Source organism: Lissotriton helveticus, chromosome 2_1 (genome assembly GCF_964261635.1).
Source record: "Lissotriton helveticus chromosome 2_1, aLisHel1.1, whole genome shotgun sequence".
Classification (NCBI taxonomy): Eukaryota; Metazoa; Chordata; class Amphibia; order Caudata; family Salamandridae; genus Lissotriton; species Lissotriton helveticus.
The window spans coordinates 701,803,511-701,823,126 of NC_136059.1; the positions used below are offsets into that span (position 1 = coordinate 701,803,511).

The 19,616-nt window shown below is 42.5% G+C and overlaps 1 protein-coding gene across 1 annotated transcript in view; it reads right to left on the bottom strand.

The window, feature by feature from the left end:
• Positions 1-319: 319 nt before the first annotated feature.
• The window catches only part of PCSK1 (proprotein convertase subtilisin/kexin type 1), a 246,062-nt gene continuing 226,765 nt past the window's right edge, over positions 320-19,616 (bottom strand). The window contains exons 13-14 of the mRNA XM_078675404.1: positions 2,820-2,981; positions 320-707 (exon numbers count right to left, since the gene is read on the bottom strand). Of these exons, the coding sequence (XP_078531530.1) occupies positions 348-707; positions 2,820-2,981 (522 nt within the window). The 3' untranslated portion in view covers positions 320-347. The remainder of the gene's footprint in view (positions 708-2,819; positions 2,982-19,616) is intronic.

The window sequence follows — 19,616 nt, forward strand, 5'->3', positions numbered from 1 at the left end:
TAAGAAAGAGTAATTAGCGGGGCAGTCTTTAATTCCAGGTTTGATTCCCCCGGTGTTTACTCATTTTGGCTCTGACTTTCTCGTAGCCAAAATATCAGGTGAAAGTAAACAGATCTGAGGTGTTACATTGGATCTCATTATTCTGAAGAGGCCAGCAACCTGTTACCAGCCCCATCGGAATTAAGTCGCCACTCGAAATGAATTCCTAAGGGGTATATAGGTGAACAATTTCTTCTTCTGCATTTACTGTGTCTGAAGAAGTAGCCACATAAATCAAATATCCTCAAAACAAGAAATGGTCAGGATAGGGGCATGAATATTTCCAACTCAGCATCATAGCTTAAGGTTTAATTTCCCTCTTTCAGAATATCAAGTAATGCTTCCATCAGTCTATCATCCAAACTTTTGTACGGTCTGGCGTTATACAAGAGGTCAACATAGTCATTGTACGCACTGTCCGCGGAGTCTATTTTCTTTGATTGTTTGCTTACATTTTCAAGTGCTTGGGTGTAATGTCCATAAGGGAGCTGCAAGTTTACATTTGATAACTTCTTGTTCACTGTATTCGGTGGAACATTGTTTCTTAAAGAATTTTGCAGGAGATCCTGTACAGCGTCTGACTGCTCGTTGTCCTCCTTCTTGATAATGCTACGTGGGCGCCCTGTGGCCGGTGGCTTTCCGGTCATTGTGTCCTCCATGGCAAAATCCTAAAAAAGGAACCGGTATTCAGTTTAAAACAAAGTGAAATTGTATTTCTCTTCAAATACTTGTAGATTGCAATTATTGGTTTATGGTGGCTTTGGTGAAACTGATTCAACAGATGAATTCATTAAATGTTATTAAACAAAGACATATTTAACAGTGGTTTTGGGACTGATAATCTTTCTGTATGGATTCCTGACATTAGCAAACAATTTAATAAGCAGCTTTTTACAAGATGTGTTTACGTAGGCATTCCAAGTTAATGTCCTACCAATCTAGCTGAGAAAATAGTTTGTTGATTGCATTAACTTACAATGAAGTAAATCTGGGTCAGGTCTAGAAATATCCCCACTAGGGATGATAACTCTTGCTCTATAAATGTGTGTCCTGATTAGGCTACTAATAATTAAATGCGACCACTGTATAAAAGCAATAGTGAACACAAAGTAAACATCCTGAATACGGAAGTAGGCAACAGAGATGAAGAAGCAACACTACTGTGTTAGCAATCCATCCTACTGACTAAATGAAGACAAAAGAAAGTGAAATAAATGAACAATTCTGCACAGACTTCATGCATACCGGAATCGTTTGCAGAATTCCAGAAACAATTTTAGTCTGCTACTTAATTGTAGGGATTTGTTTAAATATGACTTTGTAAAGCATGGCAATATGCCTAAAACTCCTCTTCTACGTTTTGAGGAAGTGGTGACCTTTCCCTGCTTGGACAAATGTCTGTTATACTTTGTAGAGATTGATATTGTATGTTTTGTGCATACCACCTGGGAAAAAATACATACTGACACGCAGCTCTTTAATTGCATCTCCATTGAGTGTTTCCAAATTGTCCCTTGGGCTAGTCTCATTACTTTATTTTATAATTTCGGCTTTTGGGTAAAAAATATGCATGCAGTATTTGGATATTTAAATAATTTCCAATTATCTTTTTAGCTCCTGTAGTTGGTTGTTTGTGGTTTGATTGAAAGAATAGAAACTTGCTTTCTACTGGCAGTTTGTTTAGGGGTTGTTTCATTGTAGAAGAAGGTACAATGAGCCAAATTAATTGTCTCTTTTTTATCTTAACTGTAATACAATCTATTAACCAGTAGGACAGAAAAAGCATGTCTACCACACTCATGGAGAATGGTATAGGGCTCTTGCGGCAGGCCAACATCTCAAGAGCCACCTCAAAGGATAAATGTCTTCATGCAATTCCATCATTCCTAACGTAATCGTCATTCCTAATGTCAGTAAATGTTTAAATATATCCTCAAATCACCATATATGAACGCTTCCCTTACACGCTGCAAGGTTTTTTCAAGCATATTTAGGACAATTTCATTTGGTTTTGGGCAAGAATACAAACATTCTATGGCAGTTTTTCTCAGAGATGGCATTATTGAAAATGGTAACAGACTTAAATTCAAAATAGGGCAACATCTGGTTGTATCATAATACCCAAATAGCGTATTAGGTGCCGGGGACAGAGGCTACTTCACCACTGAGGGCATCCTCTTCCTCCCTTCCTCTTCGTAATCTACATGAAGAAAGGGAACATAAAGTGGGGTTCTTTCATCCCCAGTACTTTGGCCGATGTCCCATTGCCAACCATCTCTAAATTAGGCCTTAAGTATTAATAATAGAGTTATTTTTTATCATGCAACTCTACATTGCCAGCAACTGCCAGATCATACCCAATATTAATAGCAGTAAGTTATTTATTTTGGAGATTTGCATTTAATACAATGACACACACAAGTCATCAAAGAACATTTTGTTTGTCACATTGAGTATTTCTTGCTTTTAAATGCAGTACTAATGAGTGCAACTTAAATTATATGTATCTAATTCACACCATAAACTTAATTGTCTCAATAAACTTGAATAATAGATGTTAAAATTACCAGGCTCACATGTCATCTTTCTTGGTAAGAGGAAAGGTATGGTTAGCCCTTCTGGTGTACACACTTGCGACCTGAGGTCTCAGGTTTGCCATTCAGATTAATCAATGTGATCTGTTGATGAAGCCTTTCTAGGCACTTATGCTGTGTTTAATGCACATGCTTTCGAATATTTGATAATAGGAAGATCAATATTAAAAACGATCAACACAATACCTCTATTAAGTCAGTCATCCTTTCTACACCGCGCCTGTCATTCTGGACTGCATTGTAAGTGGTGTAAACTCGAGGGAGCTTCATATGATCTGGCTGCGTAGATGTCCCATGTAAAATCAATTTCCAGTTTACAATTCTTCCTTCATTCTTCACTCTTCCAGACTATTGGAAAAAATATTGATTTAGGGAAATGTGTCCTCCCCAAACTACAAATACCGATTCACAAATCAAATTGCAAACTATACATGTACCACATTTTTGTCAGCTTTCATAAATTATCTTGGATCATAAAAGTACTCAATGCAAAATTTGTGGGCGGTGTCACTCTCAATTAGAAAACATAACATTTATGACATTGGCTAACTGTTGGAAAATGCCCCTCTCTGAAGGGTCATCCCAAACCATTTGTCTTCCTCCTCCTATTTTCACCAAATTATTTTTGTTGGCTTTAAGACCCTGAGCACTTTACCACTGCTGACCAGTGCTAAAGTGAATGTGCGTTCTCCTTTAAACATGCTATAACTGGGACCTTTAATCTGCCGCCTGCTTCACTCGCCCTAGTGGGACTCGCTGACCACAGCTCCTGAAAGGGGGAGGGGCCGCAAATGCGTTCAAAGCACTGCCTCGACCCCTTGGTGCAGGACCTTTAATCTGCCACCAGCTGCACTCGGCCTGGTGAGACTCGTTGTCCCAGGGCTCACCACTGCTCCTGCAAGCGGGAGGCACCACAAACGTGCTCAAAGCGCTGCCTCAACCCCCGCGGCATGGGACCCTTAATGTGCTGCCTGCTACACTCGCCCTGGTGGGACTTGCTGTACCAGGGCTCACCACTGCTCCTGCAAGTGGGAAGGTGCCACAAATGCACTCAAAGTGCTGCTTTGACCATCCCGGTCCGGGACGTGCACAGCCTGCACCCTGGTGAAGCTTTGGCCAAGTGCAGGCCTGTCTGCGCTCATCCGAGCCCTGAAGAGTACGGAAGGAGAGTTGTATGCACTGCTCTGGTTATCCTTCTAATCCTGGGCTGTGTGTGCCCACATGTTTTGAAATGGATCACACACAAAAGATTTTTTTAGGAGCAACTGTGAGTGTAAAAGTGTACCTTCTGGTCTGTATTGTTTTATATTTTTAGTTCAGTTTCACAGTTGGCATTAGAGTGATGTATTTAGTTACAGCTGTTGTGTTTGTACTACCAATTGGTTTGTGTTTTCTTTTTTGTTAAAACAAATGTGATGGCAGTGTTTGTGGACTGCCATTTGGATGGCGGTGTGCATGGACTGGAGCTTGGCTGGAGGCGTGCATGGACGGGACAAGGCTGGCAGTGTGTGTTGACTGGGGCTTGACTAGCGGTGTGCGTGGACTGGTGCTTGGCCGCCAGTGTGAATGGACTGGCACTTGGCTGGCGGAGTGCGAGGACTGGCGCTTGGCTTGTGTGCGTGGACTGGCACTTGGCTGGCAGTGTGTGAGTAATGACTTGCTAATGGTCACCAAACACACACTGCTAGCCTATTGGCCGTGCACACACTCCGTCAACTGACCGTCGGTGTGATAACTGTGTCAGTCATGTGGGATTATGAAAATGATGGGCACTTGAATGACACTGTCTGTTGATGTGTGTATTGTAATATGCTGGGCCCGTGAATGGCAGTGTGATTGGTCTTGTGTGTGTCATGTATGATAGGTGTGTGAACGGCCTGTAAAGAGGTTGATGACTTGCCATGGCTTTACAACTCACAAGCTGCAAGTCATTGGTTCAGGTTTTCCACCTCTCAGTTATTAACAGTTCATTCCATTTTTTGTGAAGTCTCTGGTCAATAAAATATACATTTTGAACCATTCACTTACCTTCATGCCAAATCCAACCAGTATATGTATGTACTTGAGGAATATATGGTTGTGAAATAATATTTGTCTTTTGTCTTTCTTTGCCAGGAAGTACATTGTTCCTACATTGTCTCTTGATGTGAGTGTTGTAATGTGCTATGCCTGAGACTGGTGGTGTGAATGGTCTTGTGTGTGTTACTTATGAAAGGTATGTGAATGGCCTGTAAAGAGTTTGGTGCCTTGCCACAGCTTTACAGTTCACGAGCTGGTAATCATTGGTTCCAGTTTTCCACCATTCGATTATTATCAGTGCATTTCATTTTTGTGAAATCTCTTGTTAATATAATATGCATTTTGAACCTTTCACTCACCCTCTTGCCACATCCCACTAGTATGTGTGTGTACTTTAGGAGCAGATGGTTGGGCAGTAATATTTGTCTTTTCTGTTTTTCTCTACCAAGGTGTAGATAATCTCTTAGGAAAACCCATCAAACCTAGATATTTTTGTAAAGTAAAAACCCAGGGGAGAATGGGTGGTGTGCCTCTCATGGATCCCAACACGTTGTTCTACCGACAATGCATGCAAACCTCAAAATGTGACTATAGTCACACATTTTCCTTGCATGTCTGTGCCATGTTTTTCAGGAATCAGAAAAACACAATTTTCCTACCACCTAGCATTCCCCCAGGTCTTCTAATAAAATGGTACCTCACTTGTGTTGGTGGGCTAAGTACCAGCGGCAGGGAAGGGACCAACACATATTGTGGAGACATCAAAATTATCCATCACAAAATGACCTGGTTTTGCAAGGGGGCACCTGCGTTTTTGATCCCAGGCTCAGCAGCCATCTACGAAACCTACCAAACCCTGACATTTCTGAAAACTAGACACCAAGGGAGTCCAGAGAGGTATGGATTGCACAGATCCCTCAGCATTTTCCTACCCAGAATCCCCTGCAAACCTCAAATGTAGTTAAAAAATCACATTTTGCTCACATTTCTGTCTGGAATCACGGTGCCAGCACAAATATCCTCACACCCATTATTCCCTCCGATCTCCCAAGTAAAATGATACCTCACTTGTGTGGGTGGGCCAAGTACCTGCCACAGGGAAGGGCCCGAAATGTATTGTGGCTACATTAAAATTATCTAGCACAAAACAACCTGTTTAGCCAGGGGGTCACTTGCGTTTTTGGTCCCGGGATCGACGGCAGGGAAACCTACCAAACTCAGACATATCTGAAAACTAGATACGGGGACATCCAAGGAGGTGTGGCTTGCGTGGATCGCCCAATGTTTTTCTACCCAGATTCCCTTGCAAACCTCCAATTTATCTAAAGAAATCTAATTTTTCGCCCATTTCTAAGTGGGAAAGTTGTGAGATCACCGGGCTGACACAAATTTCCTACCAGAAAGCGTTCCCCTGGGTCTACTGATAAAAAGGGTACCTCACTTGTGTGGGTGGGCCAATTACCCGCGGCAGGGAAGGGCCCAAAACATATTGTGGAGACATCAAAATTATCTATCACAAAATTACCTGGTTTTGCACGGGGGCCACCTGCATTTTTGGTCCCGGGCTTGGCAGCCATATAGGGAAACCTACCAAACTGAGACATTTCTGAAAACTAATAATAATAATAATACTGGTATTTTTAAAGCGCGAACAGCTGCCTCAGCTAGGAGGCGTACCGGCGCTGTGAGGGCATGGCAAGAAAACTAGCTGGGAGTCTGCGGCTTAGAGAGGCACCGAGAACAGCCACGACTTAAGCTGTCTCCTAAAGCTTGGTTCTGATTGGGCCTTTCGCAGCTCAGGAGGTAGAGAGTTCCATAGACGAGCCACATTGGCTGAAAAGGTCCGGCCGCCCAATCTAGCCCTTTTGACTCGCGGCACACTCAGTAGCACCTGATCATTTGAGCGAAGGGAGCGGGTCTGTGTGTATCTGGGCAGACGGGCTCTCAGATAATTAGGGCAGGTGCCATAGAGGGACCTGTAGGCCAGAGTAAAAGTTTTAAATTTTATTCTACTGGCAATCGGGAGCCAATGCAGGGCCCGAAGATGGGGGGAAATATGCTCTTTGAAAGGAATATGCTTAAGCAGCCTGGCTGCCGCATTTTGCACCGTCTGCAGCCTTTGGACCAAGTATTTCGGGAGACCGCTATACAGGCCGTTACCATAATCCAGTCTCGATGTGATGGTGGCATGGATCACAATTTTCCGGCAAGACTCAGGCAAAAGTTTCAGGACTGGGCGAAGATTCCTCATTTTGCTCAGGCAGCACCCTGTGACCTGATGGATCTGGGGCACAAAAGAGAGATTTTCATCCCACTTGACCCCCAGATTTTTTGCCCACTGGGAGGGGGGAGGTGGGGTACCCATCTCAATCGGCCACCAGAGCTCAGCTGGAGGGTGACTGCCTTTGCCAAAGAAGATCACTTCCGTTTTTCCCGGATTCAGTTTCAGCTTATTAGTATTCATCCAGGATGCCACATCCTGAAGGCACCCCTTAAAGTTTGCAAATGCCGCTTCTGAAACCTCTGAGTAGGGAAAAACCAACTGGGTGTCATCGGCATAAGATATTGCGGTGACTCCCCAGTTGGCAATGAGGGAGAAAAGAGGGGCAAGATAAACATTAAACAAAAGGGGGCTTAGGGCAGATCCTTGCGGGACCCCGCATCTCAGTGGCTTACGCTCTGAAGCACATGTACCTAGAGTGACCCTCTGCGTTCGGTTTGACAAATAGGACTGCATCCAACCAAGTGCCTGATCTTGCAGACCAATTTCTGCCAAACGTTGGACCATCCTAGCATGATCCACCGTATCAAACGCGGCCGAGAGATCCAGGAGCATCAGCATAGCCGAGTCTCCTGAATCTAACGACCACCTCAAAGAATCAGCCACCTCAATCAGCGCCGTCTCCGTGCTGAAGCCGGGTCTGAACCCGGACTGAGTCTCATGAAGAATGTTATTAGATTCGACATGAGCATTCAGCTGGCGCTGAATTAGTTTTTCCAGCATTTTCCCGGGAGCTGCCAGCAGAGAGATAGGACGGAGGTTAGTTAAATCCTCCGCATCCCCGTTTGGCTTCTTCTTCTAGACACCTGGGGAAGTCCAGGAAGGTGTGGCTTGAGTGGATCCCTCAATATTTTCCTACCCAGGACCCCCTGCAAACCTTGAATTTAGCTAATAAAATCAAATTTTTCCCACATTCTCGTGTGAGAAAGCTGTGGGATCACTGGGCTGACACAAATTTCCAACCATCCAGCGTTCCACCAGGTGTCCTGATATAATAGCATCTCACTTTTTTGGGTAGACCAAGTACCCGTGGCAGGAAAGGACCATAATATATTGTGGAGACATCAAAATGATCTATCACAAAAATGAACTGGTTCTGCAAGGGGGGGACCTGCGTTTTTGGTCCCGGGCTCGACCACCATCTAGGGAAACCTACCACACCCAGATATTTTTGAAAACTAGACACATGGGGGAGTCCAGGGAATTATTACTTTCAAGGATTCCCCAATGTTTTTCTGCCAAGAATCCCCTGCAAACCTCACATTTAGCTTGGAAAATCATATTTTTCTCACATTTCTGTCTAGGATCACCATGCCAGCATAAACTGTCTACCTCCCAGCGTTGCCCTAGTTCTCTAGAGTAAAATGATACTTCACTTCTGTGAGTGGGCCAAGGGCCTGAGACTGGGAACGGCCAAAAATGTAGGGATTGAGGGGATAATACTTTGACCTCTAAGAGCATTTTTTTAATACATATTTTTAGGCTGGCTCTGTATTGGTCACCCACACAAGTGAGGTATAATTTTTATAGGGAGACTAGGGGAACACTGGGTGGTAGGACATTTGTAACGGCACAGCGATCCCACACAGATATTTATCAAATAATTGATTTTTCTTTACCTAAATGTTAAGTTTTCAGGGGATTCTCGGTAGGAAAACCTTCTGGGACCAACACAAGCCATACCTCCCTGGACTTCCCCCGTGTCTCAAGTTTTTAGAAATGCCTGGGTTTGGTAGCTTTCCCCTGATGGCCGCCAAGCCCTGGACCAAATGCGAAGGTCCCCCCTTTGCAAAACTAGGTCATTTTGTGATAGAAAATTTTCATGTCTCCAAAATATGTTTTAGGCCCTTCCCTGTCGTTGATGCTTGACCCATCCAAACAAGTGAAGTTCCATATTTATCGGAAAACCTGGGGGTACACTGGGTGGTAGGAAATTTGTGTCAGCCCAGTGATCCTGCAACTTTTTCAGCTAAATTTGAGGTTTGCAGGGGATTCTGGGTTAGGAAAACGGGGAACCCACACAAGACACACCTCCATGGTTTTCCACGGGTGTCTAGTTTTCAGAAATGTCCGGGTTAGGTAGGTTTCCATAGATGGTCGCTGCGCCCAGGATAAAAAACCGCAGGTGAATCCCTCTCAAAACAAGGTCTTGTTGTGATCGATAACTTTGAAGTCTCCAAAGAAGGTTTTGGACTATTTCAAGGTGCGGGTACTAGGCCTACCAACACAAGTGAGGTACCATTTTTATCAGGAGACTTGAGGGCATGCTGGGTGGGTGGAAGTTCGTGGCTCCCCACAGTTTTTAGAACTTACCATCACAGCGATATGAGGAAAATGTGCTGTTTTATTTTTACAAAGTTTGAGGTTTGCAATGGATTCTGGGTAACAGAACCTGGTAACAGCCACACAAGTTTCCACATCCTGGATTTATTTGGGTATCTCATTTTCAAAAATGTATAACTCTGCTAGGCTTCCCTAGGTGCCGGCTGAGCTAGGGTCCAAAATCCACAGCTAGGCACATTGCGAAGAAAGGGTCAGATTACACTGGGAAAATGTGATATGTCCATGTTGTGTTTTGGACCGTTTCCTGTCGCAGTCACTACGCCTACCCACACAAGTGTGGTACCATTTATATCAGGAGACTTTGGAAAAGTTGGGTGGGGGGAAGTTTGCGGCTCCCAGCAGATTCTGGAACTTTGATCACAGAAATGTAAGAAAAATTTACATTTTTGGACACAGTTTGAAGGTTTCAAGGGATTCTGCATAACAGAACCTGGTGAGAGTCACACAAGTCACCCCATTTTGGTTTCCTCTGAGTGTCTAGTTTAAAAAAATGTACAGATTTGCTAGGTTACCATAGGTGCCAGCTGAGCTAGGGTCCAAAATCCACAGCTAGGCACATTGCGAAAAAAGGGTCATTTTTCACTGGAAAAATGTGGGGTGTCCATGTTGCGTTTTTGACCTTTTCCTGTTGCAGACACTGGGCCTACCCACACAAGTGATGTACCATTTTTATCAGGAGTCTTAGTGGAACACAGAATAGTTGAACAAGTGTTATTACCAATTTTGTTTCTATGCATTTGAGCCTTCCAAATGTAAGACAATGTGTAAAAAAGAAGTCATTTTGAGAAATGTCCTCTAATTCACATGCTAATATGGGAACCCACAATTTTGGAGATGTGCAAATAACCACTGCTTATATATATATTGTTCCTATTTTGAAAATACATGGGTTTCCTTGATGCCTATTTTTATGCTTTATATTTTACCACATAAATTGCTATATGCCCTGTACACAATGAAAGAAAATTGCAAGGTGCAGCTCTGGCTCTGGGTACCTCTGGTTCTTGGTGAACCTACAGGCCCTATATATCCACACAACCAGTAGGGTCCAGCAGACATGACTGCATAGTACTTTAAAACATCTGCCATACTCAGAAGTTACATGTGGAAATGCTGGCACAAATGGCTGGGTTTTTTCAACTCAAGTTCAATATTTTTTATTTCAACTGTTAATCTGTATAGGAAAACCTTGAAGGATCTACAAAAGTGACCTCTTGTTAAATTCAGAATTTTGTCTACTTTCCAGAAAACAAACAAAAATAGAAATAATAGGCTATGTCCCAGTAAAATTCTAAAACGGTGTAGAAAATGGTGATTTTCTGACAAAAGCATTGCCTGTCCCTGAAAGCTGGGAAGATGGTGATTTTATCACCACAAACTGTTTGTTAATACCATTTGCAGTGACAAAAACAGACGCTTTCTTCTGAAGCACTTTTTTCCCAATTTTCCCCAAAAACCCAACATTTAGTTGTATTTTGGCTAATTTCACGGTCCCCTCCAGGGGAATCCACAAACCATAAGTACCTTTAGAATTCCAGGATGTTGGAAGAAAAGGATGCAAATTTGGCATGGATACCTTAGGTGGACAAACACTTACAGGGGCCTAAGCGTGAACTACCCCAAAAAGCCAATAAAAAGGCTTAGCACAGGGGGAAAAGGCCTAGTTAAACTTATCACTTGGCAATGTGCTCTTTTACTTTCTGAAACTTCAGTTGAGTAATCGGATCACTGCAAATGTCTGTGTGTGTGACCTGAGAGAATGGAATCCTAGTAGGTGAGGTGAGAAATTGTGACTTAAGTAATTATAGTGCTGTAAAGCCCATCTTGTGACAGCACTGTAAACACAAAAGCTATTATTTTAAAACAATGCTACACAAAGTACACAATGTTACACAGATGAAGTTGTATTTAGGATAAAACAAATGCTTTAAAAATATACGTTTAAGTAATATGTAATCAAACTGTACCTAGTGCACACATGTTTAAGTGTCCATCAGAGGGACACACTGTGGATTTCAGGGTCTCATTTAGAGTTTGACATTTAAGAGATTAGGGAGTACCCTCTTTGCCAAACTGAAGGCCCACCCAACTCATCTATAGTTGAGTTAACCTTCGGTATGTCGACAGCAGACTACTCCATCTCCACCACAGACATACATCTTCTCCTCTTGAAGGGGGTGAACAAATGACATGTTTTTACTGTATGTCATTGCCAGGTAAAACGTGGCAGTATGAGGCAGTGAAAACAGCAAAATGATCCCCACACCATGGGAGAAAATCGCAATGGTGTCATTTTATTATTTTCAAAAATGAAATCCGGCTTTGAAAATAAAAATCAAACATTGGGAGTTTGCCTTACAGCATTGTCATATTAACAGATTCGTCCATCCCAGGACACTGGCAGGAAGCGCAAATGGTTAGAACAAGAACATGCCAACTTTCTAAAAGTTCCATTTTCAGAATTATTTCTTAAAATCTGACTTTATTATTAAAGAGATTTTAAAATACAATTCAGTTGAGCGTAAACAGCATAATTCTATCCCTCCCAATCCAAAGATCTCACTTATTAATTATAATAAAGTAACCCAATGTTAGTCAATAAGCGAGAGAGGCCTTACAACTGTAAAAAATAATTTAGACGTTTTTCCCTGCCAGAATATGCAAAACATAAGTGTACATATGCAATTTTTGAAATATCAAGCTTCTATAAGCCTTTAGGGTCTCCATTTCGGTTGACTTATATTTATTATAAAGGAAGGTTTAAACCTGATAAAATGTTTATTTTGCCAGTTTGAATTGTGAGTCAAAAATTGCACTACAGACTGAAGTGGCATGCTTTGACAAGTTTTTAAAGGCTGCTGTAGTGGGTGGCGCAATGAGTGCTGCCGAACCATTAGTAGCTTTTAATTTACCTACAGTGGGTACATAAAGTACCATGTGATAGGGGCTTACAAGTAAATATATGTTTCCAGTTAGGTGTAGGCCACCTTTGTCATGTTTGAAGGAGAAAGCAAAAACATTTTAGCACTGGTTAGTAGTGATGGAGCGCACAGAGTCTTAAAGGCGACAAAATTGATATCAGTAAAACAGGAGGAGGGAAGGCAAAACATTTAAGGGAATACCACGCCAAGGATGTCAGGTGTAAATGTTACTATATTTTTATAACTATGACCCTTTACAACAGATTTAGTACACTATATGTGGATTACATTTTGATTCATGTCATCTTTACTAGTACTGACAGAACTCTACATTGGGAACCAGATCTGCTACATTTAAAAACGTACTTTTACAGGGGGAGCTCATACATTTGTAAACATGCAAATTATCTAATAGTGCTTCAAATTATAAGGAGCTCTAATACAAGTCTAGTAGCATGTGGAACTAGTACACCTAGAAATTGTATACACAAACACAATTCTGGCCATACACCTCTTCCCCTCGTACTTTATGTTTTGTTAATACAAAGAGTTCTTCCACTTAACACTGATGCAGTAACCCAGAACTTTAGGGCCAAATATTAGTTTTAGTTGCAGACATTATACACCAAATGGGAGAATTCAAATAAAAATGACAACAGCAGAATTTTACTAGCCTCTCGCCTTGCCTATTACGGTCATGTGTTTCTTGTCTCTTCAGATGCTTTTTAAAATCTTCATTTCGCAATATACCTTTATGATACATTTAACCTTTACAGTTGTGGCGTCTTTATTAGCTGACATCACCTAGGGCCTTATTGATGTTGGTCAGACTTGGGTCTGACCAACACCATTGCGGAATGGCACCGCCCAACCATAGGTCACGTGGTTCCGCCTGCTGAATTTGGATGCGACCGCCCTGTGAGCGGTCGGAAGCATCCACTTTACAATCGTAGCTTGTGCAGTGGGCGGAAAGGCGTTGTAAAGAGATGTTTGTAAACATCACTGCAGCTTGTAGCAGGCACCATTGGGTGCCTGCCACAAGCTGCAGGGATGTTTAAGGTGGCCCGATGGTGCCCCCCAGGTCCCATATTCACGGGCCAGGGGGGAAAGGGGCCATCCACTATCATTATCAGATTACAATCTGCCCGCTGCCCCAACTCACTCTGTGAGCCCGGCGGAATACCCCCATGAGTTTCTCTCTAAGCACCATCATTGTAATACAGCGGTTGGAGTGAAACCATCGATGTTGTGTGGAAATCGTAATTGGGCCCTTAATGTTTACCCCATATTTACATGTAGTACTGCAATTCTATTACTGCCCAATATAAGTTATCCAAATATTGTTGTCCCAAACAGGAAACACATATATCAACGTCTCCCCCAGGCACTGAGAGGAAACTCCCAGGGCCTGAGGGCCATTTGCTTTTTAGTTCTGAACAATTCCATATCAACAGGGCGCCCCCTTGGCAAACTTCTTTGCTGTGTGCAAACACCACACTAGTGTATGTGCAGAAGGCATTAAGATGCCTGCCTGACAGGTGGGGTTCTCACAATTTGGAGGGCAGTCCCCAGCCGGAGAGCAGAGGCCATGTCTTCTGCTGCCATGGCAAGATGCTGGTCAGCCAATTAATAACCACTCAGGTCGTAAACTACTGAGTTATCTAATATTTTACGCAGGCAGTCAATTTTGGTATCTAGAAATAAATACGTGCGGAGGGATGTAGATTGGAAATGTAATTTAATGTGTGGCCATTGCTAAGAAACTGTAATTCGAGGCTGTGTTTTGTGGCCCTGCTAATTTAAGCGGTCTGCTTTATTTCTGTAACACAATAAAGGCTGCCCTTATGAGTGTTACCACCAGGCCTGCTCATTGTTCATTCTGCCACTCATATTTTTCCTGCAGCATTTTTCTCCTAATGAATCGGATTAATGGCCTGTTGCTAAGTGACAGTGTTTTGGAATCATGCTCTTCAGGACTTGACTTTTGTGACTAGATCAATTCATATGCCCGAGGCTCAGGCAGAATTTTGAAAGTTACTGTAGGCGGCGGTAACAAGGCGGCAGAGTAATGAATTTCTGCTGATAGGTTTCTCTGGCTGAGACGTCGAATGCGCCTTGTTAAAATGACAGGATGGCTTCAGGAGACAGGATAACACAAGAATAGTGGAATGCTGGCTGACTGCAATATCATACTGTATGGATAATTTACTTCGGATTAGTGTAACAGCAAGGTATTTTAAAAAGTATAAGGGCTGTTGTAGTACATATTGCAGGCTATAAACAGTCTTGTCTGGGTCAAAATTGCCATAGGCAATTTCGCTTTGCCTGATTCAGAGTGAGTAGCTTTTCTCACACCTTATCTTTCTGTATAGAAAGATATCACAAGGTTTTGGCAGCAGTGAAGCCTCAGACCTTGGTTTTTTTCTTGACAAGTGAACATACTGTGCCCTGCTGTGCTGAAAAAACGATTACTTCATGCCCCTCCCTCACCCGCCCCCAACTTCACCCACAGGCTCTGCATATATCAACCCAATAGTTTGTAAATATATGCCATAAAAGTCCCATGGAATTGGTAATTCCCGGGAGTGGTAAATAGCACACACAATAGTACTAACATTGAATTGAAGACTTGACGTTATGTTAACCATGCATGAAGAGTGTTTAATGTAATAACATTACCTGCAGTATTCCTTGATAGTTAATGGCCTACTTAGTGGTGTTTCAAAGCTTTATGCTAAGCTTAGAACTTTCAAGCCCCCTGCACAAAATGGAAGCACAAATCGGGGTTTTACTGTCTACAACCAATACTGACAGGGCCAGACTGGCTGTAGCAGGCACCGGGCGTTTCCCCGGAGGGCAGGAAGGGTGGGGGCGGAGCTTGTACCGGTTGTGGCTGGTTTTGTTGTAGGGGGCCAGTTTTGCAGCCGTGCTGCAAAATTGGCCCCCTGTAACAAAAGTACAGCAGCAGTGTTCCAGCCCTGGCAATTACATCCGACTGGCCCCAGGAGGCCAGTCGGACGTAATTGCAAGGGCTGGTTTGTGAATCCAGTCCGGCCCTGCCTGTGGAGAAAAGAAACCTCATCTCAGGTTGAATGCTGTCATCTTGAAAATGATAGGGACCTTATAAATTACTAGAACAAATTTAATGAGCTTACTTTAGCATTTTTCATGTAACCTAGGCACTGCACTGAGCAATTTAGACACCCACTCGTCTTCCGCAAACTTCCTTTTCTGTGCATTATTTGTCATCCATCACTTGAATAATCTACCCTTCATCCAAGAGCATCACCCTCCCACCAGCTACTCAGTGAGGCACTCCTGGTCAAGCTATTCTCCACAGTGGCTTCGCCGCGGCAACCCACTAAACTGCACTGATCATCCACCGTCATTGACCACAGACTTCAAGAGAAGCCACTCTGAGACATGTATGCTGTTTATTTGGTAGGATACAAGAATTTAATTCTCAGAATATTGTGTGAAATAATTATTCTGTCCTAAATATTTTTCAAGAAATATCACATTCAAAGTAAATAATAGAAAGTGTACACTCAATGGGAGGATTCTTTTGTAAACAATATTTACAATACAATATTTGTTTTAGACGAAATTTCAGTTGACAATATTCTGACGTCCATTTGTTATGTATGTACAAGTACCTGCCAGATATAACCACTTGACCCTTCCCCAGCGCAACATCTCATGTAGCGGACAATAAACCACCTTCCTTTTCAGTACCTATTACAGCAAATCCTGTCAAAATGCTACCACTGCAAGTTCAACAATGCAAAGTATACATTCCTTACTATTTAGAATGCAGCATAGCTTTCTCTTTTGAGCTGTTAAAACATGTTGTGAAACAGTTGGCTAAGTAGAAACAACTAAGAAAACTTACCTGGGCACAAGCATTACAAAATATGAACTTTCGTGAAAAGACTAGGAAATGGTCCCCTCCCCCAATATTTTTGTCTTGATTATTTTTGCTGGCTGTAGAACTATGTGTGCTTTACCCCTGCTCTTCAGTGGTAAAGTACCTGTGCTCCTCCTTCCAACATGATGAAATTGGCATACCCCTAATAGGTATTATGTGCTTACCTATAAGTCCACAGTATATTGTACAAGAGGTACCCAAGGCCTGTAAGTTAGATGTCACTAGTGGGTGCAGCACCCATTGTGCCATCCATTACAGTGACTGTACAAACATGACTGCAGGCCAATTATTTGTAGCCTGGCTGTGCAGTTGTGAGAATGTAAATGTAACATGTAAAAATATCCCCTTTGACAGGTAAAAAAAATTCTGTTGAATATTAATAGGTCAATATTAAGTAGGCCTTATTGGCCATAAGGCAGGGTGCATGGTATTTAAAAGTGGGACATGTAAAAGTATAATGTTATACATGTCCTTACAGTGAAAAGCCCAAAATGCTATTTTCACCTAAGCAGAGGCTCACTGTTCCACAAAAAAGCATTGGAATACAAAATTACATTTAATAATTTTATCTCCAGCTAGGAAACTCCTAAAACTGGAATTATTGAACTTTTAAAAATATTTATTAAAAGTCCAATTGACTGGTGATGTTGGATTTTGAATATTAATTTTTGAAAAGGTACTTTTTATTACCTAAACCTCTGGGGGCCTATTTGTGTGAGCTCCAACAGTTATCTGGTAGCTGAATAGTCCCTATTTGAAATGTGGAAACTGCTCCAAGAGCAGGACAAAGGCCTGGGTTTGGGGGTGTATGTGTTCCTCTGTCAGGATGATCAATGGGCTGTGTCTAGGAACCTGATGACTACAAAGTGGTCTGACCTCTCACAAGCAGATGTTAGCTGAAACCTGGGTAGGTCCCTCATTGTTCCCCCAGTCAGGCATGCACTAATCCCAGTGAGCAAGGGTCTCTCCTTAGAACTGTTTTAGAGTGACCACAGATGGGGGTTGCTCATTTCCATGGCTACATCTCTGGGGGTATTCCAAGAGCTCAGCATAGGAGAAGAAAACCTCTGCCATATCGATATAAGGCAGAAAGGGGCACTGTAAGATTGCCTGCAGTAGGACACACAGGAAATATTGCAAAAGTAGGTAGGATTAACTATGGGAACCTTTACCCTATTAGTTAGGGACTGGCCCAGAGTTTTCCCCATCTACAGGTTGGTGGCAGGGATAAGTGTAGGCTCCCTAGTACCCTCTTCAGAACGTCTTCTGAACCTGCTGTCTCTCTACAACAGCAGACGACTGGACCTACTCTCCCTCTTGTATCCAGGTCAATGAAGTGTACGCCAAGTGTCAAAAGGCTGACCTCCTGTTCAAGCTACAGGCATACAACAAGCTACAACAAGCCTTTTTTCTGCAACTGTCCAGTTGACCAGTTCCAACATGACCTGCCCTGGACCCTTCTGGTGGCCTCTGCTGGAGTGAGTCTTGACCCCCAAGGGGTGTCCCAAGGTCATGGACCATTGGCTTGTGTCAAAGTGTACTCCTCCAATCATTCCTTGGAACCTGGGATTTGGAAGGTTTTTGACTTCAAGAATCTCTAGAAGACCAGGACCAACCTACCAAGCAGCTCTGATGAAGGTGAATGGGTCTAAAGATTCAGGTTCCTGCCACTCTGAGCTTTTATGCAGCAGCAAATCTGATTCTGTGGGAACCTCACGGAGAAGGTATTCGACCTCATGGAGCCATCTTCAGCTACAGTCTGCAACTTTGCCCTACAGGAAGAATCTGAACTCCAAAAAAGTGGCAAAGGCAAAAGGTAGACATATTCAGTGGGCAAAGGTGTCCAAAGTATCCAGCCAGCAATGGACCTTCCTTGGGCACAAAACTCAAATATCTGCTGCTCTGAGATTTCCCGCCAAGAGTCAGCAGCTTTACCAGGACTTCATCTAGTGGGTACCCACGATCTACAGCCACAGCTTGCCTTGTCCTTCTGAAGATTTTGACATCCAATCCAGAGAATAAACAGCAGATTTGCTAACATTTGACGCAATACAATGCCACAAGGAAAGTTGCTGTGCTGTGTTGTGTCAAAGGAAAAGAGATGAAATGTACCATATCTGCTAAGATGTGGTTGCAGTTCTGCTTTCATATAGTGCTGGAGCCTTTCTGGCTGTCTAGCACCAACTCAGGCACCCTTTGTGTAAGACACAAAATTGCCTGCGTTGTAGTCAAATAATTTTTGTACAGGAAGCCATACCTTAACGCACAAATAACTATTCTAAGAGACGTATTCCTCTTTTGTAGAATGCAGCACACAAGCAAAGAGGACGTAACCGTGAGAAATAAAGATATCTCTCCTTGTTACGCCAACCTCGGGCAGGAGGACCATCTTGGTGCAAACTCATATTTACTGACTTTGCTAAATATGGGTTTGCTTTAAAATAAATAGGTGGAGGCATGGGAACACCCATGCTCCACCCATGTAATGCCTACCTGACAAATGGTAAAGCAAGGCAGCGTGAGACTTGTGTTACATTTTTTTTTTACAAAGCCAAGCAAAGACACGCAAATTGGGCTTTGTGCGACTTTGTACATCCCAGTATAGATTTCGAATTGGGCTAAACTAAAAAAGTGTTGCAACCACAATGCAAAACCTTAGGAAATCTGGGCCTAAATCAGAAGCTAAAACTTCTGACTGGAGAGGCCTAATTTCTGCATCTGACCCATGCTCTTTTGCCATCAACCTTAACTTATGCATGGGTACCGGTGAAGTGCAATCAGTTGACTGTGGTTGGAGCTTAATGCTTGTTGGTGCTATTTTATAATTAAACTATAAAAATCCATAACTCTGCTTTCTTTTGAATTTTTTGTTTTGGTGTCACTTTATTCATTGAAATATTTTCTATTCCTTTAAATTGGTTTGGGATTTTTCTTGTGTTGTGTTTTGACTTTATTACTGTTTTGGTACTGCATGAATACCTAACGCGTTGCCTATAATTCAAGACTGTTTGCTCTGTGACATAGCTACCAGGGAGTTGACTCAGGTTTATTTAGGTACTTTTGCCGTCCATCCTGACAAGGTTTGTGGTTATTACTTGAGGTGGGTACTCACCTTCTTCAACTAATACCCCAATTTCTTACACACAGTATCTACATCAAAGCAGTAAGCATGGCAAAGATTGAAGAATGTTTTAAACATTTACTAAAAAGTGACAATTTAGCAAAAGCTTGCAGTAGAGCAGTAAATTGCAATAGCAGTACCAGAGAAACAGCAGGTAAATGATTAATCTCTTCTGAATATAAGAGATTGGAAACGTAAAGGTTCTACAACTCATATGCTCTGGCAATACTCGAGGTCTGCAATATGGCTAAGGTAAGAAGAGTACGGTCATGGGTAAGACATTTGATCTCAATCTGTACCTGAGCTGGTGAAGGCAACAGTGAAGTTTCTTCAAATGTTAAGTAATATGGTCAGAAAGATTGTGATCCTA